The 22,289-nt window shown below is 39.8% G+C and overlaps 2 protein-coding genes across 5 annotated transcripts in view; one reads left to right on the top strand and one right to left on the bottom strand.

Annotated features, from left to right (window-relative positions):
• Positions 1–3,319: 3,319 nt before the first annotated feature.
• LOC110044517 (SCO-spondin-like) overlaps positions 3,320–22,289 on the bottom strand; it is a 43,404-nt gene continuing 24,434 nt past the window's right edge. For 2 of the 4 annotated variants that reach the window (XM_089289735.1, XM_089289736.1), the window contains 14 exons: positions 21,741–21,917; positions 20,994–21,170; positions 20,064–20,240; positions 19,330–19,506; positions 17,597–17,773; positions 13,119–13,295; positions 12,376–12,552; positions 11,331–11,507; positions 10,401–10,577; positions 9,665–9,841; positions 8,802–8,978; positions 7,419–7,595; positions 3,955–4,131; positions 3,320–3,577 (listed from right to left, as the gene is read on the bottom strand). In XM_089289735.1, coding sequence (XP_089145861.1) covers positions 3,495–3,577; positions 3,955–4,131; positions 7,419–7,595; positions 8,802–8,978; positions 9,665–9,841; positions 10,401–10,577; positions 11,331–11,507; positions 12,376–12,552; positions 13,119–13,295; positions 17,597–17,773; positions 19,330–19,506; positions 20,064–20,240; positions 20,994–21,170; positions 21,741–21,917 — 2,384 coding nt within the window. In that variant the 3' untranslated portion in view covers positions 3,320–3,494. The remainder of the gene's footprint in view (positions 3,578–3,954; positions 4,132–7,418; positions 7,596–8,801; positions 8,979–9,664; positions 9,842–10,400; positions 10,578–11,330; positions 11,508–12,375; positions 12,553–13,118; positions 13,296–17,596; positions 17,774–19,329; positions 19,507–20,063; positions 20,241–20,993; positions 21,171–21,740; positions 21,918–22,289) is intronic. The other 2 variants (XM_089289738.1, XM_089289737.1) reach the window with 2 other exon arrangements.
• Positions 14,818–16,033, top strand: LOC149111667 (uncharacterized). The gene is made up of 2 exons (XM_089289772.1): positions 14,818–15,028; positions 15,224–16,033. The coding sequence occupies exons 1-2, from the start codon at positions 14,994–14,996 to the stop codon at positions 15,621–15,623; spliced, it is 435 nt and encodes a 144-aa protein (XP_089145898.1). The 5' UTR covers positions 14,818–14,993; the 3' UTR covers positions 15,624–16,033.

Below are 22,289 nucleotides of genomic sequence, written 5' to 3'. Positions count from 1 at the left end.
CCTCCTGTCTACTCCTCACCTACTCCACCAGCACGGGAGTGTAGTAATAAAACACAGGTGTAATTCGGTTACTTTAAAAAATTTTAAATTGTTCCTCGCATTCTTGTGAGACTGTTTGCACACACATTTTAATGAAACAACACCTTCATTAATTTCGTTAGCTTTTTTATGCCCTTTCTCATTACTCTTGATGTCAACTATAAACAAAAAAATCAGTGGATTTTTTCTCGATTTGTCTCATTCTGTTAAAATGCTTTTAGAACATTGCGTTGAGTATCTTCTTTCTTGACGGGTAACACACATATAATGTTTGTTCAGGCTTATACCCCAAAAATAGAATTCAGATAACACTAGCGTGATAATTTTCTATCTCAACCCCCGAAATGGTGTGACAACGACCACTATAACTTTTCCTCCAAAGGCTCCCACCCTAAGAATGCTACTGGGCCGAGCTCGTCTGGCTTGTGTAAAGAGGTAATTGGGAGAGTTTTGTGTTGCCTGATAATCGCTTGCAACATAGCCTGCAGTGTAGGTTTCTTGTTCTTGTTGGATGATGGTGGGACTGTGGAAGGATGGGAGGCTGGTGGGCTTTGAGGGAGGGGGGTAAGCAACAAAACATTCCTTCCAAAAAATAATATATGAGTTAATATAGTTGTGAGCAAGGCGTACAATGGAGAGAGATCTTCTCTCAAAAGGTATTGAGTCGTTCATGTGAGACCTTGCGAGAGCTGTTACCCGATCCAAAGTACTAACTGTGAAGTATAGACCAAGTCCCTCCCGAATTTTCTTCTATTCATGGTCCAAGGGCAAAGCACGAGTAGCCAAAAATGGAGACCTTACGGTTTATCTGTAAATATAACGGCTGTCAAGTTAAAGGAGAGTAAGCTACAGTCCTTGGAATTGGGTAACGAGATGGCCTGGCCCATCCGTGTAGGAGTTCTGTGTCTTTACTCGGGACGGGATCCTAATCCATAGCAAGCTAATTCCCGGCATTTTTTTTGGTTGCCTTGACAACTCGCAGGTACGACAATATATCCCAGTAGCAGAGAGTCAACGTGAGAGTAACAGGTACACAACATAGAACCACGCTACTCCATTCACCGGGATCATCAACCGGCCTCTTATAGTGCGTATGGCATTATTTAAACTTTAAGAACTTACTTTTACGAGAAGAAGGTTGGCATGAATGAAGATGTGTGCTTCTCCGTTGACCGTCTTTCCCGAACCATTGCGGTCCTGTTACTAAACTCGCACAGTTTGGACTCCCCGTACTTCTTACAAGCATTCTTGGCGTCATCTCCTGACCAGCAACTCTTATTGCTTGCTCAAAAAAACACTTGTAGCCAAGCGCTTCAGCTTTCCCCTTGCAGTATGTTGAAAATTGCATCAGGGCCTTTAGCACTAACTTTTTCGTCAAATAATCTCGGGAAAGAGAAAGCATCCCTAGGGGACCCGTTGCTGTAGCAACCAATAGGTTCCCAGTCAACTTAGAGAGAATAACTGAGTTAACTTTATTCGTAAGTATAGGAGTATTTAGCTTAAATAACTAATTGTGCACACTCAAATGAAAAAAGTAACAGTGTTAGGAACATCAGAATAGTAAGGACGGGACTGCACAGGAAATGTCGTTCGTCTTGTCTATAAATTTTCCATATGCTCCATATGATGAAATTCGAGGTGCTTGGAAATAAGCTCAAAGCTAAAACTAAGGAGAGAACGGAGAAAAAAAATTGTACAAATCCATGCTAATTAAGACTAGACATTAAAACGCCTCCACGGTTGTGATTTCCTTTGTTTAAACATGATAGATTATAAGTGTATTTGAAAATGAATTATGTTGTTTTGAAGGGTTCCTAGCCCCCCCTCCATTTTCTCAAGGTGCTTCAGTCCGACTCGCCAACACTCATAGTTTGCAAAACAAAAGGCATGTAGCCCCATTAATTTACCTCCTTACTTTTGGTAAACAAGCACAGTTTCTGATGCCAAGAACCCATAAGACAAACCGCCTTTAGTGGAGCCGCACCTCTCTGTAGCAGTTCCACAAATACCTTAAGAACTTGCAGCATTCTGGCCAGTCCAGCATCTGGTGTCATCTGAACCAAACACGTGCACCATGACTCCTTTTTTTGTTGGCTGTAGTCATGCATTGCCCATATTTTTTTGTATTTTATTTGTTTTTTTCTTTTACTGGTGTTGTGCATAACTTATAAATCGATCCGGCTGGCGACAGTCTATTTTCACCGGGACTACCATGTTTGAAGCGGAATGGAGACGCAAAGCCGTAAAGAAGCATGAAGAACAAAAACGCTGCCTCGCAGCCCCTCGTCCCCCGCCTACCCCCCCCGTGCCCCCTCTGCCCTCGCAAATTTTATGCAAGGATTGGCCTGCTAAGCCACCTCCAAGGCCATCAAAGAAGAGAAGATCGTTAGAGGAAATTGATGTTCGGACAAAAGCCAATTGTGACGACGAGATAGTAAAAGAACGTGCAGGTCGATACGTAATTTACAACAATTACGTTAATTACAAACTACAAAGAAAACTTCACTGCACTACATTACAAGGATTACATAACTTATTCAACTTAAATAAAATAAAGAGTAATTAAGGGAGTCTTAAAAAAACGAGGTTTCAGATAACAGCTACTGTTGTTTTAAAGGTCGTAAAGGTTTCCATTTTTTATCGTGGAAATGGATTTTGTTGGTTTTACTCGCGATAGAACGTTCGGTTTGAAAAGTTTTCTTTTTTAAATTTATCGGCTAACAGTCTTAAACATAAAGAGCCCTTATTTAATTTACAGCGATAAATAAAATATTTACCTTCAAGAAGGATGTTGTTGACTAGGGCTGTTATATAAACCGTTAGGTATCTAAAATCCCAAAAAAGAACATCCTTGATATCAAACCTAACAGTTATATTTAAAGAATTAAGAACAACCTTTAAATCATCTCAAAACATACACACTTTTGTAGACTAAGAGATGCTCTGTGGTCTCCAACGCCTTTTCACAAAAATCGCATAAAAGAGTATCTTTTTCTTTAAAGTTAAACCCCATCTTGTGTGTACAAGATCCTGTTGAATATTTTATATAGGAATTCTCTTAATTTAGTATCCAATGTTGTTTTGAAGGGCAGTAGATATATCTTTTCCCAGTCTAACTGGGATGTGTGCGTGCTGAAAGCTTCGTTATATTTTATTACTTTGCGCTGTTAATATACTGGATATCTTAAAAGCAAAACTGTCATATAAGACTTCGATTGAAGATTTTGGAAATTGACTTTTTCCCCTTCAATACGTAAATTGAAATCAGTTTTTGAGGAGATAGAGTTTTTATTTGTTTTTAATAGTTTGCGCCATTCTTAAGGAAAAGCATTGAACAGACTGAAAGTAGAAAATGTTCAACTAGTGAAAGAGTTGAATATAATGGTTCCTTATTCCACTTGAACTCTCCCCTTGTGTGGTAGAGGTCTCCAAATTTTACGATTTAGCTTTTGCATCTAGCCAAATCGTTTAAATTTGAACAGGTTGTCACCCAGAGGTCGTCCTCGGCTTTGGTAGCGTCGCACTGGCTTCCGAGTTTCTGTCATTAAAAAAAAAATAAATATAAACAAAACTATTCTAACAGCTTTTATTTTTGTTAAAAACTTTGATAAACTATAAGTACAAGAAATTATAAGATATACATATTTTTTTTTCTTCTTTCAAGTGATCGGTAATAGAAAAGTGAAAATAATGCGATTGGAAATGAACGAAATTTGCCTCTTTTGTATGTCTGATAATTGAAATAACAGCTACTGAAAAAAGGAATTTTTTTTCAGAAACGAGACTAAAATGAAAAAGTTAATGAACGATTTGAAATCGTCTCGCTATTGGCTGTCTAGTGTGGCGAGCTTAGCTGCCCCCATGCCTGCCTGACAAAATATTACATAATGTGAAACCAAAGAAGTTTTGTCTCACTTTGACACGCCTGATTGTTGCACTCCCTGGTTGTGCTTTCGGGTCCCAGTCCACTGCAGTCCTCCCCGCCATTGGAAGGCGGTGGATTGGTACACTTTCTTTTACGCGTCTGTTCTCCACCACCACAAGTCTTCGAGCACTCACCGTACGGTCCCCAATCTGAATAACCACCGTTCACTACGAAAATGGATAAAAGTATAAATAACGAAACAGTATACATAACAGTATGCATAATAGTGTACATAACAAAATAATATAAATAACAAAACTGTGGATGTCGGACTCGCTATGCAGCCGGCCCCGGTTCGAGTCCCGCTCTGACTACTCCCTGGATTTGTTTCTCGGTAGCCCCGAGTTCAAATCCTCGGCCACGCTTGTAAATAGTCAACTGGTTTGCCTCCGGCCAGTTGGGATTCTTAACAATGTTATATTCAATTTGAATTATTTGTTTCAGTTGTGGCAGTGCTGTCGGGTCCAAGTCCACTGCAGTCCTCTCCGCCATTGGAAGGCGGTGGATTGGTACACGTTCGGAGCGAGTTTGATGGGATCTTCGACAAATTTATAGGTAGGTATTCTTTATTTATCCATTGGTTCACTTGATATAACATGCTTTTCCATCGACCCGTGCTTACTAATGTAACTAAGTTAATTTTCTGTACAGAATGATACTAAAAACTATTAAAAAAACTATCCTATATAATTATTAGCCATAGTGGTTTAACCTTAATTATATAAAATATTTAAAAGAGCTAAGAGTGGGCTGTATCTCAAAGGCAGGCTGTTTCAAAGAACAGAACCGCGATATCGAAAACTTCTAAACCCTGCTTCAGTATTCGGTCTAGGAACGAAAAGGTTGTATTTGGAATTTCTTAGATTATGTGAGTGAACACTGAATATGAGATGCAGACTTAAAAATGATATTTAAACTAGTCAGAGAAGGATTTTGGAGAGCCTTAAACAGAATAATTGCTAGTGGCTTAGAACGCTTTCGCTCCAAAGAATCCCACCCGAGGTCACCGAGTAAAGTGGAAGTTCTTATATTTAAGTCAGAGAAAGTAATGAAACGTGCATCTTTATTTTGTAGTTTTTGGAGTCACTTAGAATGACACACACCTATGCTGCCCCATACAGTATGGTTGGATGAGAGTATGGCTGGATGAGAGTATGGTTGGATGAGAGCTTTATAGATCATAGTCAGAGTCCCACGGGAAACCAAGTTCCCGACACGCTTGATAGCCACACATAGCCTTAGAAAAATGGAGCGAGTAAAAGAGGGGGGAGGGGGAGGGGGAGGGGAAGGAAGGAAGGAAACGCTTGCAGACAAACCCCTGGATTTTGAAAACCGCCCACTTGGCCTTTCATGCCTGAGTGCGCACACTGAGATTTCGTGCTGTCATCGGCTGTCATAAATTAACCAATAAAATCTTCGGCCTTCCGTAGCGGAAGTAAACTTTGAACCAAAATAAACCTTAACTTGTCAAAATATGTCTGAAACAACGAGTGCACGGTGGGGACGGAGAAATCTCGATGAATAAAAGTTGGAAGGACTGCAAGGATGAAGTTTTAGCACAAATCTGCCAGAAAGTTAAAATGTGAGAAGTATTCAAGTCGCGTTAGTTATCCTTGTGCTCGCAAGATTCGAAATCTTGGAGCACTGTATTCATTCGTCCAGGAATCGATACAAGATAAAATTAGCAAGTCAACTCCCACAAAGGCAACTCCAGTAAAGAAGCGTTTGCCGGAAACGCCAGATCCGCGAGTCGGTTCGAATGTTATCGCCTGTAGCAAAAACAAACAACGGAAAGTCTTCTCGGAAAACTCTGGAATTTGGGCAGGAGGGGCTTCAAACATCTAAGAGGGAAAATAACGATAATCTTGACCAGTGTCTGAATAAAGATAATCTTTCCCTTGGCCAAACGAAATCACTAGGTTTTCCCACGCAGTAGTGCGAATCTTCTGTCCCGCGGTTTATTATCTTGTCCTTGGCGCATGTGGCATTCAAGAAAGTGATGTTAAAATTAAAGGAACAGCTGCAAATTGTGTCGCGCTTGCTTCTGCAATAATGCCCAGGCTTCGAAAAACCAAAGCGTCGGTATTGCAATACAGGATTTCTACCGTCCTGTCGAAGCTGACGACTAAATCCTCTTTCAGCGAGAAAAGTTAAAGCGTTTTGTAAACAAGCTTCGAACGCGTCTTCCCCTTTTGTCTGGCACTCAAAGGTATTAAAATATCTTTGATCGACACATGTCAATAATATTGGACTAGCCCAGCCAATCACGAGCCCCGTTCGCTGGCGAACGGAGGTTTCCAAAATCCAGGGGTTTGTCTGCAAGCGTTTCCTTCCTTCCCCTCTCCCACCCACCTCTTTCTTTGTTTTGGCTCTCGCCCATTTTCCGCGCAGAAAAAACACCGAAAATCCCGTTCCTCGGTCTTTCTTTGCTTCCAAACCCCACGGAAACGCTTGCTACGCAGGTTACGAAGAGCGAGCAATGTGGAAAAATATAATGCCCGGGCGGAGTATGGGGTTTGGACGTCTGGATGTTGCTTATACAAGGTAGACGTGTTAATAAACCGCTGTACATGTTTACCATGCTTGCTTGCGGTTAGCACGGTTAGGTTTGCTTGCGGTTAGCGTCACTCCATTTTGCTTACGGTTAACGTCACTCCATTTTGCTTGCGGTTAGCTTTCATTTGTATGTTAGGATAACTCTATATTAATTTATATTACTGTTCATTATATCTAGTTTAAATTTTGGAGTGCCAGGGAAGCTAGCAGCACGGTGGTACAGTGGTAAGAAAGGGCACAGTGGCCCGGGTTCGACTACCACTGAGTGCAAAATTATGAAGTTCTTTTTCGTCATAAAATAGTTACAAGACTTAAAATTTTAAGTCATATTTAGTTGACATAGTGTTTCTTCGTTTAGGAACCCAAGAGGAAGTCACCCTCAATCTACGCCCGTGAGGTAGAAACACCTGAGCAATGTCGCGTTTTTCGTCCCCAGTTTCCATGGTCTACGCATGGAACGCCTGGGACCATGACGCCACTTTTGGCGACCAAAACGTTAGCATTTTAAGACTCGGGTTTTCCTACGGAAGCCGGAGTAAAAATACATCACTTCAAAATTCGTTATTCTGTTTACAAAAGGTAAGCAGAATTTACTTATGGTGCTCAAGAAATGGCTCAGAAACTGCTTCACGCGATGCAGTCCTTAATCATCAGGCACGTTGTAACTGAAAATACCTGCGCGGTAATTGACAATGCCCTTGCAAGATCTATCGTACTCAAAGATAGTACCAAAATTTGAGGTCAGACGCTATCCATGAATTAGAAAGCACCCAGAAAGAGATTTTTACAGTTGTTACTCCGAGATCTATGAATATCCCCTTGTATTTATTTGCAATTTGTAGTTTACGATTAACTACAGAACAAAGCTAATAACAGTCTCAAGTGATTTCCATTATACCTGGACATTCCTGGATGTTGCATTCCATGGTAGAAGTGTCAGCTCCAAGGACACTGCAGTCTTCTCCTCCGTTTGCCGGGGGCGGATTGGTACATGTCCTGTTACGCCTCTTCACCCCACCTCCACAGGATTTTGAACACTCGTCGTACGGTCCCCAATGCGAGTAATTACCGTTTACTATATAAGAGAGAAAAGAAGAAACAAATCAGACCTCTCAGAATGATAAATTCAATGGATTACTTGCATATTATGTGGAAGTGAATAATTACAATAACTGTCTAATTTCACGTGCGCTGATTGGCTTATTTTTATCATCAATAAGAGTACAGACGAATAAAATTTTAACTTTCAGGTCTCAAATTGTAAACTTTTTAACCAATGAGATTTTATGGACTTTTTTAAGTACATGTAGCCAGTAAAAAGCAAGAAGAAGAGCTATTGACAATGTTCGTGTCATTTTGAATAAACTTCACTTATCTTTGTTTAAGTGAAGTTTACGGTGTCTTTCTCCACATTTATTCCCAGCATTTGACCATTTTGGGGTCTTTTTATTGTAAAAAACAAATTAACGTCAGTTTTTTATGCGTCTGTCCTCTTCGTCATAACATTCTCAAAGTTTATTGCGGAACCACGAGCCGCAGGCAATGGTTCCACAGCCACTTTGACGATGTTATGACGTAATATATCATCAATAAGAGGACATACCCATAAAATCTGACGTCAATTTGTTAAAACTGCTCATTTTTTACCGATAGCTTGCGTACCCACCGTTATCTAGAAAAACACTTTATTGCACGGTAGGTTTCTTTCAGTAGTGGATGTTTTAGTGTGTGTTCTGGAATTTTACAGTTTGGCAGTGTTACTCAATGGGAAGCTAGTCATATCTGGCTCAATAACGGTAAATAGTATACAGATTTAGCCAAGGCTAAAAGCAGAGCTCCTGGGCCTTGTTTTTACACAGGCTGATTAAGTTAACCCAGGATAAGCGAGAAGTTTGATTTGTGTGTTTTCTCTTTAACTTGGCAGTGAGGTTTAGTTGTTTGGCCTTCTGAATTTGAGTAATCTCAAACTACACAGAACATAAGCAGTGAAAAACATTTTTATAAGAAAAATTTATACTTCGGTTAACTTTTAATCCTGGGTTAGCTTTAACCGGATCAGTTCCGAATCACCCAGCCATGATTAGAGTAAGTTAAACTGTTTTGAGCCCGCGATGCAATTTAAAAGCCGGTAGGTGGTCAGCAGTTAACTTTAAAAACTCCAAAGATGTGCTAACTTCAGTGGAATTGTCGTCCTTATTTTCTTCGCGGGATGAGTGAGACAGGGTCGGTGGTCGTCACCTAGGCCTTATGGAACTTACCTGTTGCTATTCGCCAATTTTACCTGGACACCGCTGATTGTTGCATTCCCTGGTAGAACTGTCGGGTCCCAGTGCACTGCAGTCTTTTCCACCATGTGATGGTGGCGGATTGGTACACGTTCTTTTACGCGTCTGTTGTCCACCCCCACAAGTCTTTGAGCATCTACCGTACGGTCCCCAATCTGAATAACCGCCGTTCACTACAAAAATGGATAATAGTATAAAGAACGAAAAATATGTTTTTCTGCAGCGATCCCTTTCTATGTTCCCATAATAGTAATCATTTTATTTACAAAGCGCCAAATTTTCTAACTGCCCATGGCGCAGATTACAATAAAAATAGGGAAAAGATGCAAAAAACAGTAATAAGAAAAAACAAGGCATTGATAAAAAGGAAGGCAAAACGTCAATTTGAAAAATGTGAAAGATATTACTGGTAATTTTAAAATGTCTTTTGATTATGGCAATAAAATCCCAACAGCTTAAGTCATACAGAAAAATGCTTGTCAACCGTTCATCCGGGAACACTTGGCAGATGTTCGGATTTTGTATATTATTTAGCCTAGCGCAGGAGTCTTACTTCTAGCCTAGCTCTTCACAATGTTCTACCAGCCATACTAGGCAAATGATCTTTGTTTTTTGTTGTTGTTGTTTTTAGCGTAGGGCTTAGCCTACACTGTAGCTCCTGGCAATCCTCTCCCAGTCACACTTGGCGAAGGATCTGTCTTTCTATGTTTTATAGCCTAGCTCTTCACAGTACTCTCCCAGCCACTCTGGGAGAGGCATTTTTTGTATGTAGTAGTCTAGTTTCTTTTAGAAGTGTCAGATTTTGAGGTCGTTGATAGGATGATCCAAATGTAGCTAATAATATTGTCCATATCCTTACCTGGGCACTCCTGATTGTTGCATTTGCTGGTACTACTGTCGGGTCCCAGTCTACTGCAATTTTTTCCTCCGTTTGCCGGTGGTGGATTAGTGCACGTTCGTTTTCGCGTCTTCACCCCACCTCCACAAGTCCTGGAACAGTCGCCATACGGTTGCCAATCCGTGTAACCTCCGTTAACTATAAAATGTGAGTGACGAAAAGCCAACTTTGCATTTCTGTACAAATACGTCAAGGGGAACGCGTTTGATAGTATCTTCGACAAATTCATTGTTTACATCTCGAATTTAAAAATATATCCCTTCAAAACCCGTTTGCTTTACAAAAGGCAAGCAAAATTTACTTATGGTGCTGAAGAAATGGCTCAAACATTGCTTCAAATGATGCAGTATTAATCATCATGCAGGTTTTATTAAACTTCCATGGTAATTGACAATACCTTTTCCAAGGTCTAGCGAGCTTAAAGATAAAGTTGAGTGCGAAGGTTATCTATGAATTACAGAGCGCCATTAAGATCAGACGTCAAAGGCACTAGAAACTGGCAGTTTAGCAACTGTTAGGCCTTGATAAATATTTGACAAGTGACTCAAATAAGTAAAGGAAGGGTGAAAGAATTTTTGACTGCAAGAAAGAGGATTTTGCAGTTGTTAATCCGAGATCTGTGAATATCCCTTTGTATATATTTGCAATTTGTAGTTTAGGATCAATTGTAACAAAGGTAAAAACTGTCTCGTTATACCTGAACATCCCTGGATGTTGCATTCCATGGTAGAAGTGTCAGGTCCAAGGGCACTGCAGTCTTCTCCTCCGTTTGCTGGGGGTGGATTGGTACATGTCCTGTTACGCGTCTTCACCCCACCTCCACAAGATTTTGAACACTCGCCGTACGGTCCCCAATCCGAGTAATTACCATTTACTGTATAGAAGCGAGATAAGTAGAACCAAATCAGACCTTTCAGAGTGATGAATTGAATGGATTACTTGCATACTATTTGCAAGTGAATAATTGCTGATTTTTTCACCAATAGCTTGCGTATCCACCGTTATCTGTGAAAACACTATATGGCACGGTAGGTTTCTCTCAGCAGTAAATGCCTTAGTGTGTGTTATGGAATTTTACACCTTAGCCGTGTTACTTGATGGGAAGCGAATCACATTTGGGTCAACAACGGCAAATAATATATAGATTTAGCCAAGCCTAAACGCGGAGTTCCTGGGCGTGGTTATTTAAAACCTGATTAAGCTAATCGAGGATAAGCGAGAATTTTAATCTATTTGGGTGTTTTCTCTTTAGCTTGGCCGTGAGGTTTTCTGCTTATATTGTTTGGCCTTCTGAGTTTGAGTAATCTTAAACTACACAAAACATAAGCAGTGAAAAAAATTTTTATACAAGAAAAATTTATATCTCGGTTCATTTTTAATCCTGGGTTAGCGTTAATCGGCTCAGTTCCGAACAGCCCGGCCCTGATTAAATTAAATAAACCTGTTTTGAGCCAGCGATCCAATCGAAAAGCTGGTACTTGGTCAGCAGTAAACTTCAAAAACGTCAAAGCTATCCTAATTTTAGTGGAATTTTGGTCCCTTTTTTCTTCGTGGGATGAGTGAAACGGGGTTGCTGGTCGTCACCTAGGCCTTATAGAACTTATCGGTTGCTATTTGCCCATTTTACCTGGACACCCCTGATTGTTGCATTCTCTGGTAGAGCTGTCCCGCCCCAGTGCACTGCAGTCTTCTCCACCATGTGATGGTGGTGGATTGGTACACGTTCTTTTACGCGTCTGTTTTCCGCCCCCACAAGTCTTTGAGCATTTACCGTACCGTCCCCAATCTGAATAACCACCGTTTACTACAAAAATGGATAATAGTATAAATAATAAAAAATACGTTTACCTGTAACGTTCCGTTTCTATGTTATTATAATAATAATTTTATTTACATAGCGCCACATTTTCTAAATGCCCATGGTGCCGATTACAATAAAAATAGGGAAAAGATACAAAAAATAGTAATAAAAAATGAGTAAAAATCAAGGCATTGATGAAAAAAAATTAAATGATAAAATACAAAATAGCTTTTTGAAAAAAGGTAGGTAAAATGTCTATTGGAAAATTGTGAAAGAAATTCAGGCAATTTTAAGTTGTCTTTTGATTATAGCAATAAAATCCCAAAAGCTTAAGTCATACAGAAAAATGCTTTACAACCGTTTTTCCTGAACACTACACAGAGGCCCGGATTTTATATATTATTTACCCTAGCGAAGAAGGCTTACTTTTAGCCTAGCTATTTAGGATCCTCTCCAAGCCATACTGGGCAAATAATCTTTTTTCGTTTGTTTTTTAGCCTAGCGCAGGAGGCCTCCTTTGGGGTTAGGGTTAGGGTTAGGGTTAGGGTTAGGCCTAGCTCTTCACAATGCTTTCCCAGCCCTACTGGGGGAAGTGACCTTTCTTTGTATGTTTTTCAGCGTAGCGCTTAGCCTACACGGTAGCTTCTGGCAATCCTCTCGCAGCCACACCGGGCGAAGGATATTTATTTGTATGTTTTACATCCTGGCCCAGGAGTCTAACTTTTAGCTTAGCTCTTCGCAAAATTCTCCCAGCCACTGTGGGAAAGGGTTTTTTTGTATGTAGTAGTCTAGTTTCTTTTGGAGGTGCCAGAATTTGAAGTCGTTGATAAGATGATCCAAATGTAGCTGATAATATTGTCCATATCCTTACCTGGGCATTTCTGCTTGTTGCATCCGCTGGTACTACTGTCGGGTCCCAGTCTACTGCAATTTTTTCCTCCGTTTGCCGGAGGTGGATTGGTACACGTTCGTTTTCGCGTCTTCACCCCACCTCCACAAGTCTTGGAACAGTCGCCATACGGTTGCCAATCCGTGTAACCTCCGTTAACTATGAAAGGTGCGTGACAAAAAGCCAATTTTATATTTCTGTACAACTACGTCAAGGTAAACGAGTTTGATGGTATCTTCGACAAATTCATTGTTTGCATCTCGAATTTAAAAAAATATCCCTTCAAAACCCGTTTGCTTTACAAAAGGCAAGCAAAATTTACTTATGGTGCTCAAGAAATGGCTCAAAAGTTGCTTCAAATGATGCAGTGTTAATCATCATGCAGGTTTTAAAAAACTTGCATGGTAATTGATAATACCTTTTCCAAGGTCTAGCGAGCTCAAAGATAAAGTTGAGTCCGGACGTTATCTATGAATTACAGAGCACCATCAATAACTGACGTCAAAGGCACTAGAAACTGGCAGTTTAGCAGCTGTTAGGCCTTGATAAATATTTGACTAAAGCTAGTGAATCAAATAAGTAAAGGATGGGTGAAATAATTTTTTACTGCAAGAAAGAAGTTTTCGCAGTTGTTACTCCGAGATCTATGAATATCCCTTTGTATATATTTGCAATTTGTAGTTTAGGATTAATTGTAACAAAGTTAAAAACAGTCTCATATATGCCTGGACATCCTTGGATGTTGCATTCCATGGTATAAGTGTCAGGTCCAAGGACACTGCAGTCTTCTCCTCCGTTTGCCGGGGGCGGATTGGTACATGTCCTCTTACGCGTCTTCACCCCACCTCCACAAGATTTTGAACACTCGCCGTACGGTCCCCAATTCGAGTAATTACCGTTTACTATATAAGAGAGAAAAGAAGAAACAAATCAGACCTCTCAGAATGATAAATTGAATGGATTACTTGCATATCATTTGGAAGTGAATTTTTTTTACAATAACTGTCTAATATCTCGTGCGCTGATTGGCCTATTTTTATCATCAATAAGAGTAGAGATGGATAAAATTTTAATTTATGCAAACTTTTAAGTTTAACTTTCAGGTCTCAAATTGTGAACTTTTTAACCAATGAGATTTTATGGACTTTTTTTAAGTACATGTAGCCAATAGAAAGCGAGAAGAGCTATTGGCAATGTTCGCCTCATTTTGAATAATCTTGATTTATCTTTGTTTAAGGCAAGTTTACGGCGTTTTTTCCCCACATTCATTCCCAGCATTTGACCATTTTGGGGTCTTTTTATTGTAAAAAAGAAATTGACGTCAGTTTTTTATGCGTCTGTCCTCTTATTGATGATAAATTCCGTCATAACATTCTCAAAGTTTATTGCGGAACCACTCGCCTGCGGTTCGTGGTTACACAGCCACCTTGACAATGTTATGACGCAATATATCATCAATAAGAGAACAGACGCACAAAAAACTGACATCAATTTGTTAAGAGGCCCTGCGCCTTAGAAACGACCGATGATTTCCGGCTAAAAAATAAAATTGGCCTATTTTTATCTCTCAAGTGGAGGTTACCGAATACTATTTAAAAATGAATTTCTTTTGTTTCAGTTTCGCGTTAAACCAAAAATATCGAGCCGCAAAGTTTTTCCGTCTGAAAGCAGCAAAATCAGGCCGAAAATAAGCCCCCGCAAAAAACTGTTTAGAAATTACTATCGCAACGCAAAATAATGAGAAAACTACACAGTGTTGAAGAAAAAGGCCTTTTAATGCAATATCATTCCATAAACATTCAAAAAGCTGCCGAAGCGTTTAACAAATAAAGTTTCAAATATTGCATACTAAATTAGATGGAGCGTTGGAGCTGATTTTAAAATAATTATTTCTCAAAAGTTCAACGCTTTTGAAAGCAATCACAGTGATGAATGAGACATTGGAGGGATACAAATCACGTTTCTGGAAAAACATTTTTCGACCAAAGTATATTGACCTTGTACAAAGCGTTCAAAGTTACCGTGTTTACCGTTATCCTGCTACTTCGGCGAAACACTTCTCTTTTGCCAATACGGCCGTGGATAGCGTGTTAAACGCCACCTTAAACCTTGCTAGGCATTCAAAGACCGTCCTAAGTAGAAGGAAGTAGAATTGAAAGAGAAAGGAAGATGAAAAATACACAGAAAAAGAAAATAACTCGAAATTACCATCTGCTAACGAAAGTTGAATCTGGAAAATGTCGTCGCGTGACAGCGGCCATTGACGTCATTAGAGACCTTAAGCAAACACTGGAGGCGGCGAGGTGGACGCCAACCGGAAGTAAAATTTCCCGCTCTCGAGCTAATTAGCATAATCACGTTGAGTGTTGCCCGCGTCTTCCAACGGTGGCGGCGGCGAGAAAGGTAGGTTTGGCCGCCTCGAGAGACGGTCGCTTTATTTTCCCATTTGTAGCACCTAAAATACACAGAAACTCTTTTATAAAGTTAAAAATGTTTTTTGACACGTCTCTTTGTATTTTTTTTTTTGCAAATATTTGATATTTCGTTTGCTTTACAGCGAAAATCTCACTTCACATTGGAGGTGTGAGTGAAGAAGAAAGATGGCAAGCGAAGGAGAGAAAAGCAAAAGAAATGGGTGAGTTTCCTGGATTCACATTGTTCCGAGTGATGTTCACGTCTTGTAGACTTTAAAACTTTAGATTGCAAGTACTTGCTGGTACAAAATGCTATTTTGTTCTTCCAATTTGTCTCTATAACTTTGGAATATTTCCGAAAGGTGAATCGTTAGACAGGACCTGTTTTTAATAAGCCTTTGTTTTCTCTCATCTAGCTCGATCATGGAGTGGACAGAAGCACATGATTTGATCCTAGCGAAAGAAGTCAGAACTTCAGAACCATGGATCTTCAAACCAAGGACTGTAGATCGAGGAAAAGTATGGAATGCCATCACGGATCGTCTGAATGACGAAACCTCCGTGAAGTTTCAGGTGAAGCGGAAAAACGTACAGGAACATTTCAAACTACTACTGGACAAATTCAAGGCGAAACGAAAACATCAAAGTCAGGCGAAACTGAGTGGAGTTGACATCGAAGATAGCGAGATGGATATTCTGATGGAAGAAATATCAGAAAAATGGGAGGAGGCAGAGGCCAGTGACCTTGGTTGCACTAGTAAAGAAAAGGCTGATTCAGTCTTCGTAAGGAAAGTAACGATTTTTCGACGTGTGTAGATCCCTCAACAACAGAAATTCATCCTCGTCTATGATGTCCTCAAAGCATGCAACAGCTAGAAGGTCTCGGACTTCTCGAAAAGTTGCCATTATGCTCGTAAAATCCACGAACAAAGTCAAATTGGACAACTGAAAACGAAAGCAAAACAGCCGTTGCTCGCCGCCGCTTCTACGAAAGCTTAATATTCTAATTTCGCGCCAAGAGGAGGCGGTCTCAACCCAACTCCCGCGCGGCCATCGCCGCCTCCACCTAACCGCCTCAAGTGTTTGCTTAAGGTCTCTATTTGTATCAATAGCGGTGGAATCCAAACGAATGCACAAATAGGAATATAATTTTTCCCGGCCAGAAAACGTTTAGTGGAACAATGTTATGTTATTTTTCACAAATGATGGTCACTCAAAAAGAAAAACTTCCCCAACCGCCACACCGTTTTGGCCGCAGCGTGATCTGAGTTATGGGTCACGACTGGATCTCTTGCCGCTGACCGCCCGAAGGACATTGCAGACTCGTTTTCCCACGCTCTTGCGACCTTTACGTGACATATGACGTCATTGGCCGCTGTCACGCGACGACATTTTCCAGATTCAACTTTCGTTAGCAGATGGTAATTTCGAGTTATTTTCTTTTTCTGCGTATTTTTCATCTTCCTTTCTCTTTCAATTCTACTTCCTTCTACTCAGGATAGTCTCTGAATGTCTAGCAAGGTTTAAAGTGGCGTTTACCACGCTATCCACGGCCGTATTGGCAAAAGAGAAGTGTTTCGCCGAAGTAGCAGGATAACGGTAAACACGGTAACTTTGAACGCTTTGTACAAGGTCAATATACTTTGGTCGAAAAATGTTTTTCCAGAAACGTGATTTGTATCCCTCCAATGTCTCATTCATCACTGTGATTGCTTTCAAAAGCGTTGAACTTTTGAGAAATAATTATTTTAAAATCAGCTCCAACGCTCCATCTAATTTAGTATGCAATATTTGAAACTTTATTTGTTAATCGCTTCGGCAGTTTTTTGATGTTTATGGAATGATATTGCATTAAAAGGCCTTTTTCTTCAACACTGTGTAGTTTTCTCATTATTTTGCGTTGCGATAGTAATTTCTAAACAGTTTTTTGCGGGGGCTTATTTTCGGCCTGATTTTGCTGCTTTCAGACGGAAAAACTTTGCGGCTCGATATTTTTGGTTTAAAGCGAAACTGAAACAAAAGAAATTCATTTTTAAATAGTATTCGGTAACCTCTACTTGGGAGATAAAAATAGGCCGATTTTATTTTTTAGCCGGAAATCATCGGTCGTTTCTTAGGTGCAGGGCCTCTTAAAACTGCTCATTTTTTACCGATAGCTTGCATACCCACCGCTATCTAGAAAAACATTTTATTGCAAGGTAGGTTTTTTTCAGTAATGGATGCTTTAGTGTGTGTTATGAAATTTTACACTTTGGCTGTGTTACTCAATGGGAAGCTAGTCATATCTGGGTCAATAACGGGAAATTGTTTACAGATTTAGCCAAGCCTAAAAGCTGAGCTCCTGGGCCTTGTTATTACACAGTTTGATTAAGCTAACCCAGGATAAGCGAGAATTTTGATTTGTGCGTTTTCTCTTTAACTTGGCGGTGAGGTTTTCTGCTTAGTTGTTTGGCCTTTTGAGTTTGAGTAATCTCAAACTACACAGAACATAAGCAGTGAAAAACATTTTTATTCAAGAAAAAATTATACTTCTGTTAACTTTTAATTCTAAGCTAGCTTTAACCGGATAAGTTCCAAATCACCCAGCCCTGATTACAGTAAGTTAAACTGGTTTGATCTGGTTTGATCCAAACGAAAAGCCGGTTGTTGGTCAGCAGTTAACTATAAAATCTCCAAAGTTCTGCTAACTTCAGTAGAATTGTCGTCCTTACTTTCTTCGTGAGATGAGTGAGACGGGGTCGCTGGTCGTCACTTTATGGAACTTATCGGTTGCTATTTGCCCATTTTACCTGGACACCCCTGACTGTTGCATTCCCTGGTAGAACTGTCGGGTCCCAGTGCACTGCAGTCTTTTCCACCATGTGATGGTGGTGGATTGGTACACGCTCTTTTACGCGTCTGTTGTCCACCCCCACAGCTCTTTGAGCATTTACCGTACCGTCCCCAATCTGAATAACCACCGTTCACTACGAAAATCGATAATAGTATAAATAGCAAAAAATATGTTTACCTACAGCGATCCCTTTATAGGTCACCATAATAGTAATCATTTTATTTACAAAAAACCAAATTTTCTAACTGTCCATGGGGCCGATTACAATAAAAATAGCGCAAAGATACAAAAAATAGTAATAAAGAATGACTAAAAAACAAGGCATTGATAAAAAAAAAATTAACTGATAAAAATTAAAATAGCTTTCACAGAAAAGGTAGGTGAAATGTCTATTGGAAAATTGTGAAAGAAATTCAGGGATACCGTAATTTTAAAATGTCTTTTGATTATAGCAATAAAATCGCAACAGCTTAAGGGCCCATTACCCGATTTATGCGCGCGCTCGCGCGCGTTGCTAAGGAGGTGAAATTTCACTTCCGGTTACTTACGTCAGCCTGAGCGAGGAAAATAAAAACAACTCAATAACTTGCAAATTCGCTTACATTTTAGATGTTTTTCTTTGTGTTTCACAAAATGCAAAGTAAAAAAAGTACAAGCAAAGACAAAATAAGAAAAAGACAGAAGAGCAAGAGCAATAGAAAGAGAAAAACTAATTTCGTGTGGCTTTGTCTGATCTTACCGAAGTGCGCTGGTAGTGTAAATTGCGCACGCGCTGATAGGGTAACTTCCAATATATATCGGGCGCACTTCCGGTTTCTTTAAATGCTAAAGGAAACGCGGTTTTTCATTAAATCCAGCCTTTTTCGACGGATTTCGATTAAACCCAACGTTGGAAAGATAGCTATGCATTCATTTTTCAAAATCATGCTTTTTCCAGAAAATTACGAATATTTTAATATTTCAAAATTCCCTCAAAATCTGACCTTTCAAAAATGAAACAAAATCTATGCATAGCGTAATGAGGATTTAAATTAAAATATTAAATCAATGAAAAAAATCCCGATAAAGTAATTTGCCTGGGAGCCTTTGCGTTTTTTTCAGTATTAGTCACATGACCATGGGCGTGGCCTGATGACGTCATCACTAGTGTTACTGATCATGAAAAAGTTAAAACACATGAAATAACTCTGAACTAACTAAAAATGATGAGGTTATATGAGAATAACTTTTCCTTAGCAACGGCTCGAAAAGATCGGTGAATGGGCCCTTAAGTCATACGGAAGAATGCTTCACAACCTTTCTTCCTGGAAAACTGGGCAGAGGCCCGGATTTTATATTATTTAGCCTAGCGCAGGAGTCTTACTTTCAGCCTAGCTCTTCAAAATGCTCTCCCAGCCATATTGGGCAAATGATTTTTCTCTGTATGTTGTTTTAGCGTAGTGCTTAGCCAGCACTGTAGCTCCTGGCAATCCTCTCCCAACCACACTGGGCGAAGGATCTTTCTTTGTATGTTTTATAGCCTAGCTCAGGAGTCTAACTTTTAGCCTAGCTCTTCCCAATATTCTCCCAGCCACTCTGGGAAAGGCTTTTTTTGTATGTAGTTAGTCTAGTTTCTTTTGGAGGTGCCAGAATTTGAGGTCGTTGATGGGATGATCCAAATGCAGGCGATAATATTGTCCATATCCTTACCTGGGCACTTCTGCTTGTTGCATTCGCTGGTAGTACTGTCGGGTCCCAGTCTACTGCAATTTTTTCCTCCGTTTGCCGGTGGTGGATTGGTACACGTTCGTTTTCGCGTCTTCACCCCACCTCCACAAGTCTTGGAACAGTCGCCATACGGTTGCCAATCCGTGTAACCTCCGTTAACTATAAAATGTGAGTGACGAAAAGCCAACTTTGCATTTCTGTACAATTACGTCAAGGGGAATGAGTTTGATGGTATCTTCGACAAATTGATTGTTTGCATCTCGAATTTAAAAATATATCCCTTCAAAACCCGTCTGCTTCACAAAAGGCAAGCAAATTTACTTATGGTGCTCAAGAAATGGCTCAAAAATTGCTTTAAATGATGCAGTGTTCATTATCATGCAGGTTTTTAAAAACTTGCATGGTAATGGACAATACCTTTTGGAAGGTCTAGCGAGCTCAAAGATAAAGTTCAGTGCGGCTGATATCTATGAATTGCAGAGCACCATCAATGACTGACGTCAAAGGCACTAGAAAATGGCAGTTTAGCAACTGTTAGGCCTTGATAAATATTTGACTAGTGAATCAAATAAGTAAAGGATGGGTGAAAGAATTTTTACTGCAAAAAAGATGATTTTGCAGTTGTTAATCCGAGATCTGTGAATATCCCTTTGTATATATTTGCAATTTGTAGTTTAGGATTAATTGTAACAAAGTTAAAAACAGTCTACTTATACCTGGACATCCTTGGATGTTGCATTCCATGGTAGAAGTGTCAGGTCCAAGGGCACTGCAGTCTTCTCCTCCGTTTGCTGGGGGCGGATTGGTACATGTCCTGTTACGCGTCTTCACCCCACCTCCACAAGATTTTGAACACTCGCCGTACGGTCCCCAATCCGAGTAATTACCATTTACTATATAGAAGTGAGATAAGAAGAAGCAAATCAGACCTCTCAGAACGATGAATTGAATGGATTACTTGCATATTATTTGCAAGTGAATAATTGCTGATTTTTTCACCAATAGCTTGCGTATCCACCGTTATCTGTGAAAACATTATATGGCATGGTAGGTTTTTTTCAGCAATGGATGCTTTAGTGTGTGTTATGGAATTTTACACTTTGGCTGTGTTATTTGCTGGGAAGCTAATCACATTTGGGTCAATAACCGCAAACAATGTATAGATTTAGCCAAGCCTAAATGCGGAGTTCTTGGGCGTGGTTATTTAAAGTCTGATTAAGCTAACCGTGAATAAGCGAGAATTTTGATCTACTTGTGTGTTTTGTCTTTAACTTGGCCGTGAGGCTTTCTGCTTATATTGTTTGGCCTTCTGAGTTTGAGTTATCTTAAACTACAAAAAACATGAGCAGTGAAAAAAATTTTTATAGACAAAAAATTTATATCTCGGTTAATTTTTAATCCTGGGTTAGCGTTAATCGACTCAGTTCCAAACAGCCCGACACTGATTACATTAAATAAACCTGGATTGATCCAGCGATCCAATCGAAAAGCCGGTACTTAGTCAGCGGTAAACTTCAAAAACGTCAAAGCTGTACTAATTCTAGTGGAGTTTTGGTCCCTTTTTTCTTCGTGGGATGAGTGAAACGGGGTTGCTGGTCGTCACCTGGGCCTTATGGAACTTATCGGTTGCTATTTGCCCATTTTACCTGGACACCCCTGATTGTTGCATTTCCTTGTAGAGCTGTGGGGCCCCAATGCACTGCAGTCTTCTCCACCATGTAATGGTGGTGGATTGGTACACGTTCTTTTACGCGTCTGTTCTCCACCCCCACAAGTCTTTGAGCATTTACCGTACGGTCCCCAATCTGAATAACCACCGTTTACTAGGAAAATGGATAATAGTATAAATAACGAAAAATATGTTTACCTGCAGCGATCTCTTTTTAAGTTCCCATAATAGTAATCATTTTATTTGCACAGGGCGAAATTTTCTAACTGCCCATGGCGCCGATTACAATAGAAATAGCGAAAAGATACAAAAAATCGTAATAAAAGATGACTAAAAAACAAGGCATTGATAAAAAAAATTAAATGTTAAAAATTTAAATAGCTTTTACAAAAAAAATAGGTAAAATGTCTATTGGAAAAATGTGCAAGAAATTCAGGTAATTTTAAAATGTCTTGATTATGGCAATAAAATCCCAACAGCTTAAGTCATACAGAATGCTTCACAACCGTTCTTCCTAGAACACTAGGCAAAGGTTTTTAATATATATTTATGTATATCTATTAGCCCAGCATAGGAGTCTTACTTTTAGCCTAGCTCTTCACAATATTCTCCCGGCCACTCTGGGAAAGGTTTTCCTTTGTGTTTGCTAGTCTAGTTACTTTCGGAGGTGCCAGAATTCGAAGTCGCTGAAAAGATGAACCAAATGTATTGTTCATATCCTCACCTGGGCACTCCTGGTTGTTGCATTTGCTGGTACTGCTGTCGGGTCCCAGTCTACTGCAATTTTTTCCTCCGTTTGCCGGTGGTGGATTGGTACACGTTCGTTTTCGCGTCTTCACCCCACCTCCACAAGTCTTGGAACAGTCGCCATACGGTTGCCAATCCGTGTAACCTCCGTTAACTATAAAATGTGAGTGACGAAAAGCCAACTTTGCATTTCTGTACAATTACGTCAAGGGGAATGAGTTTGATGGTATCTTCGACAAATTGATTGTTTGCATCTCGAATTTAAAAATACATCCCTTTAAAACCCGTTTGCTTCACAAAAGGCAGGCAAAATTTACTTATGATGCTCAAGAAATGGCTCAAAAATTGCTTCAAATGATGCAGTGTTCATGATCATGCAGGTTTTTAAAAACTTGCATGGTTATTGACAATACCTTTGGAACGTCTAGCGTGCTCAAATATTAAAGTTGAGTCCGGACGTTATCTATGAATTACAGAGCACCATCAACAACTGACGTCTAAGGCACTAGAAACTGGCAGTTTAGCA

This window comes from Orbicella faveolata, unplaced genomic scaffold (genome assembly GCF_042242905.1).
Source record: "Orbicella faveolata isolate gen_17 unplaced genomic scaffold, um_ofav_v1 contig_2, whole genome shotgun sequence".
NCBI classification, from domain to species: domain Eukaryota; kingdom Metazoa; phylum Cnidaria; class Anthozoa; order Scleractinia; family Merulinidae; genus Orbicella; species Orbicella faveolata.
Note: the sequence above shows the minus strand (reverse complement) of the source record. Positions and strands in the feature narration are given on the sequence as shown.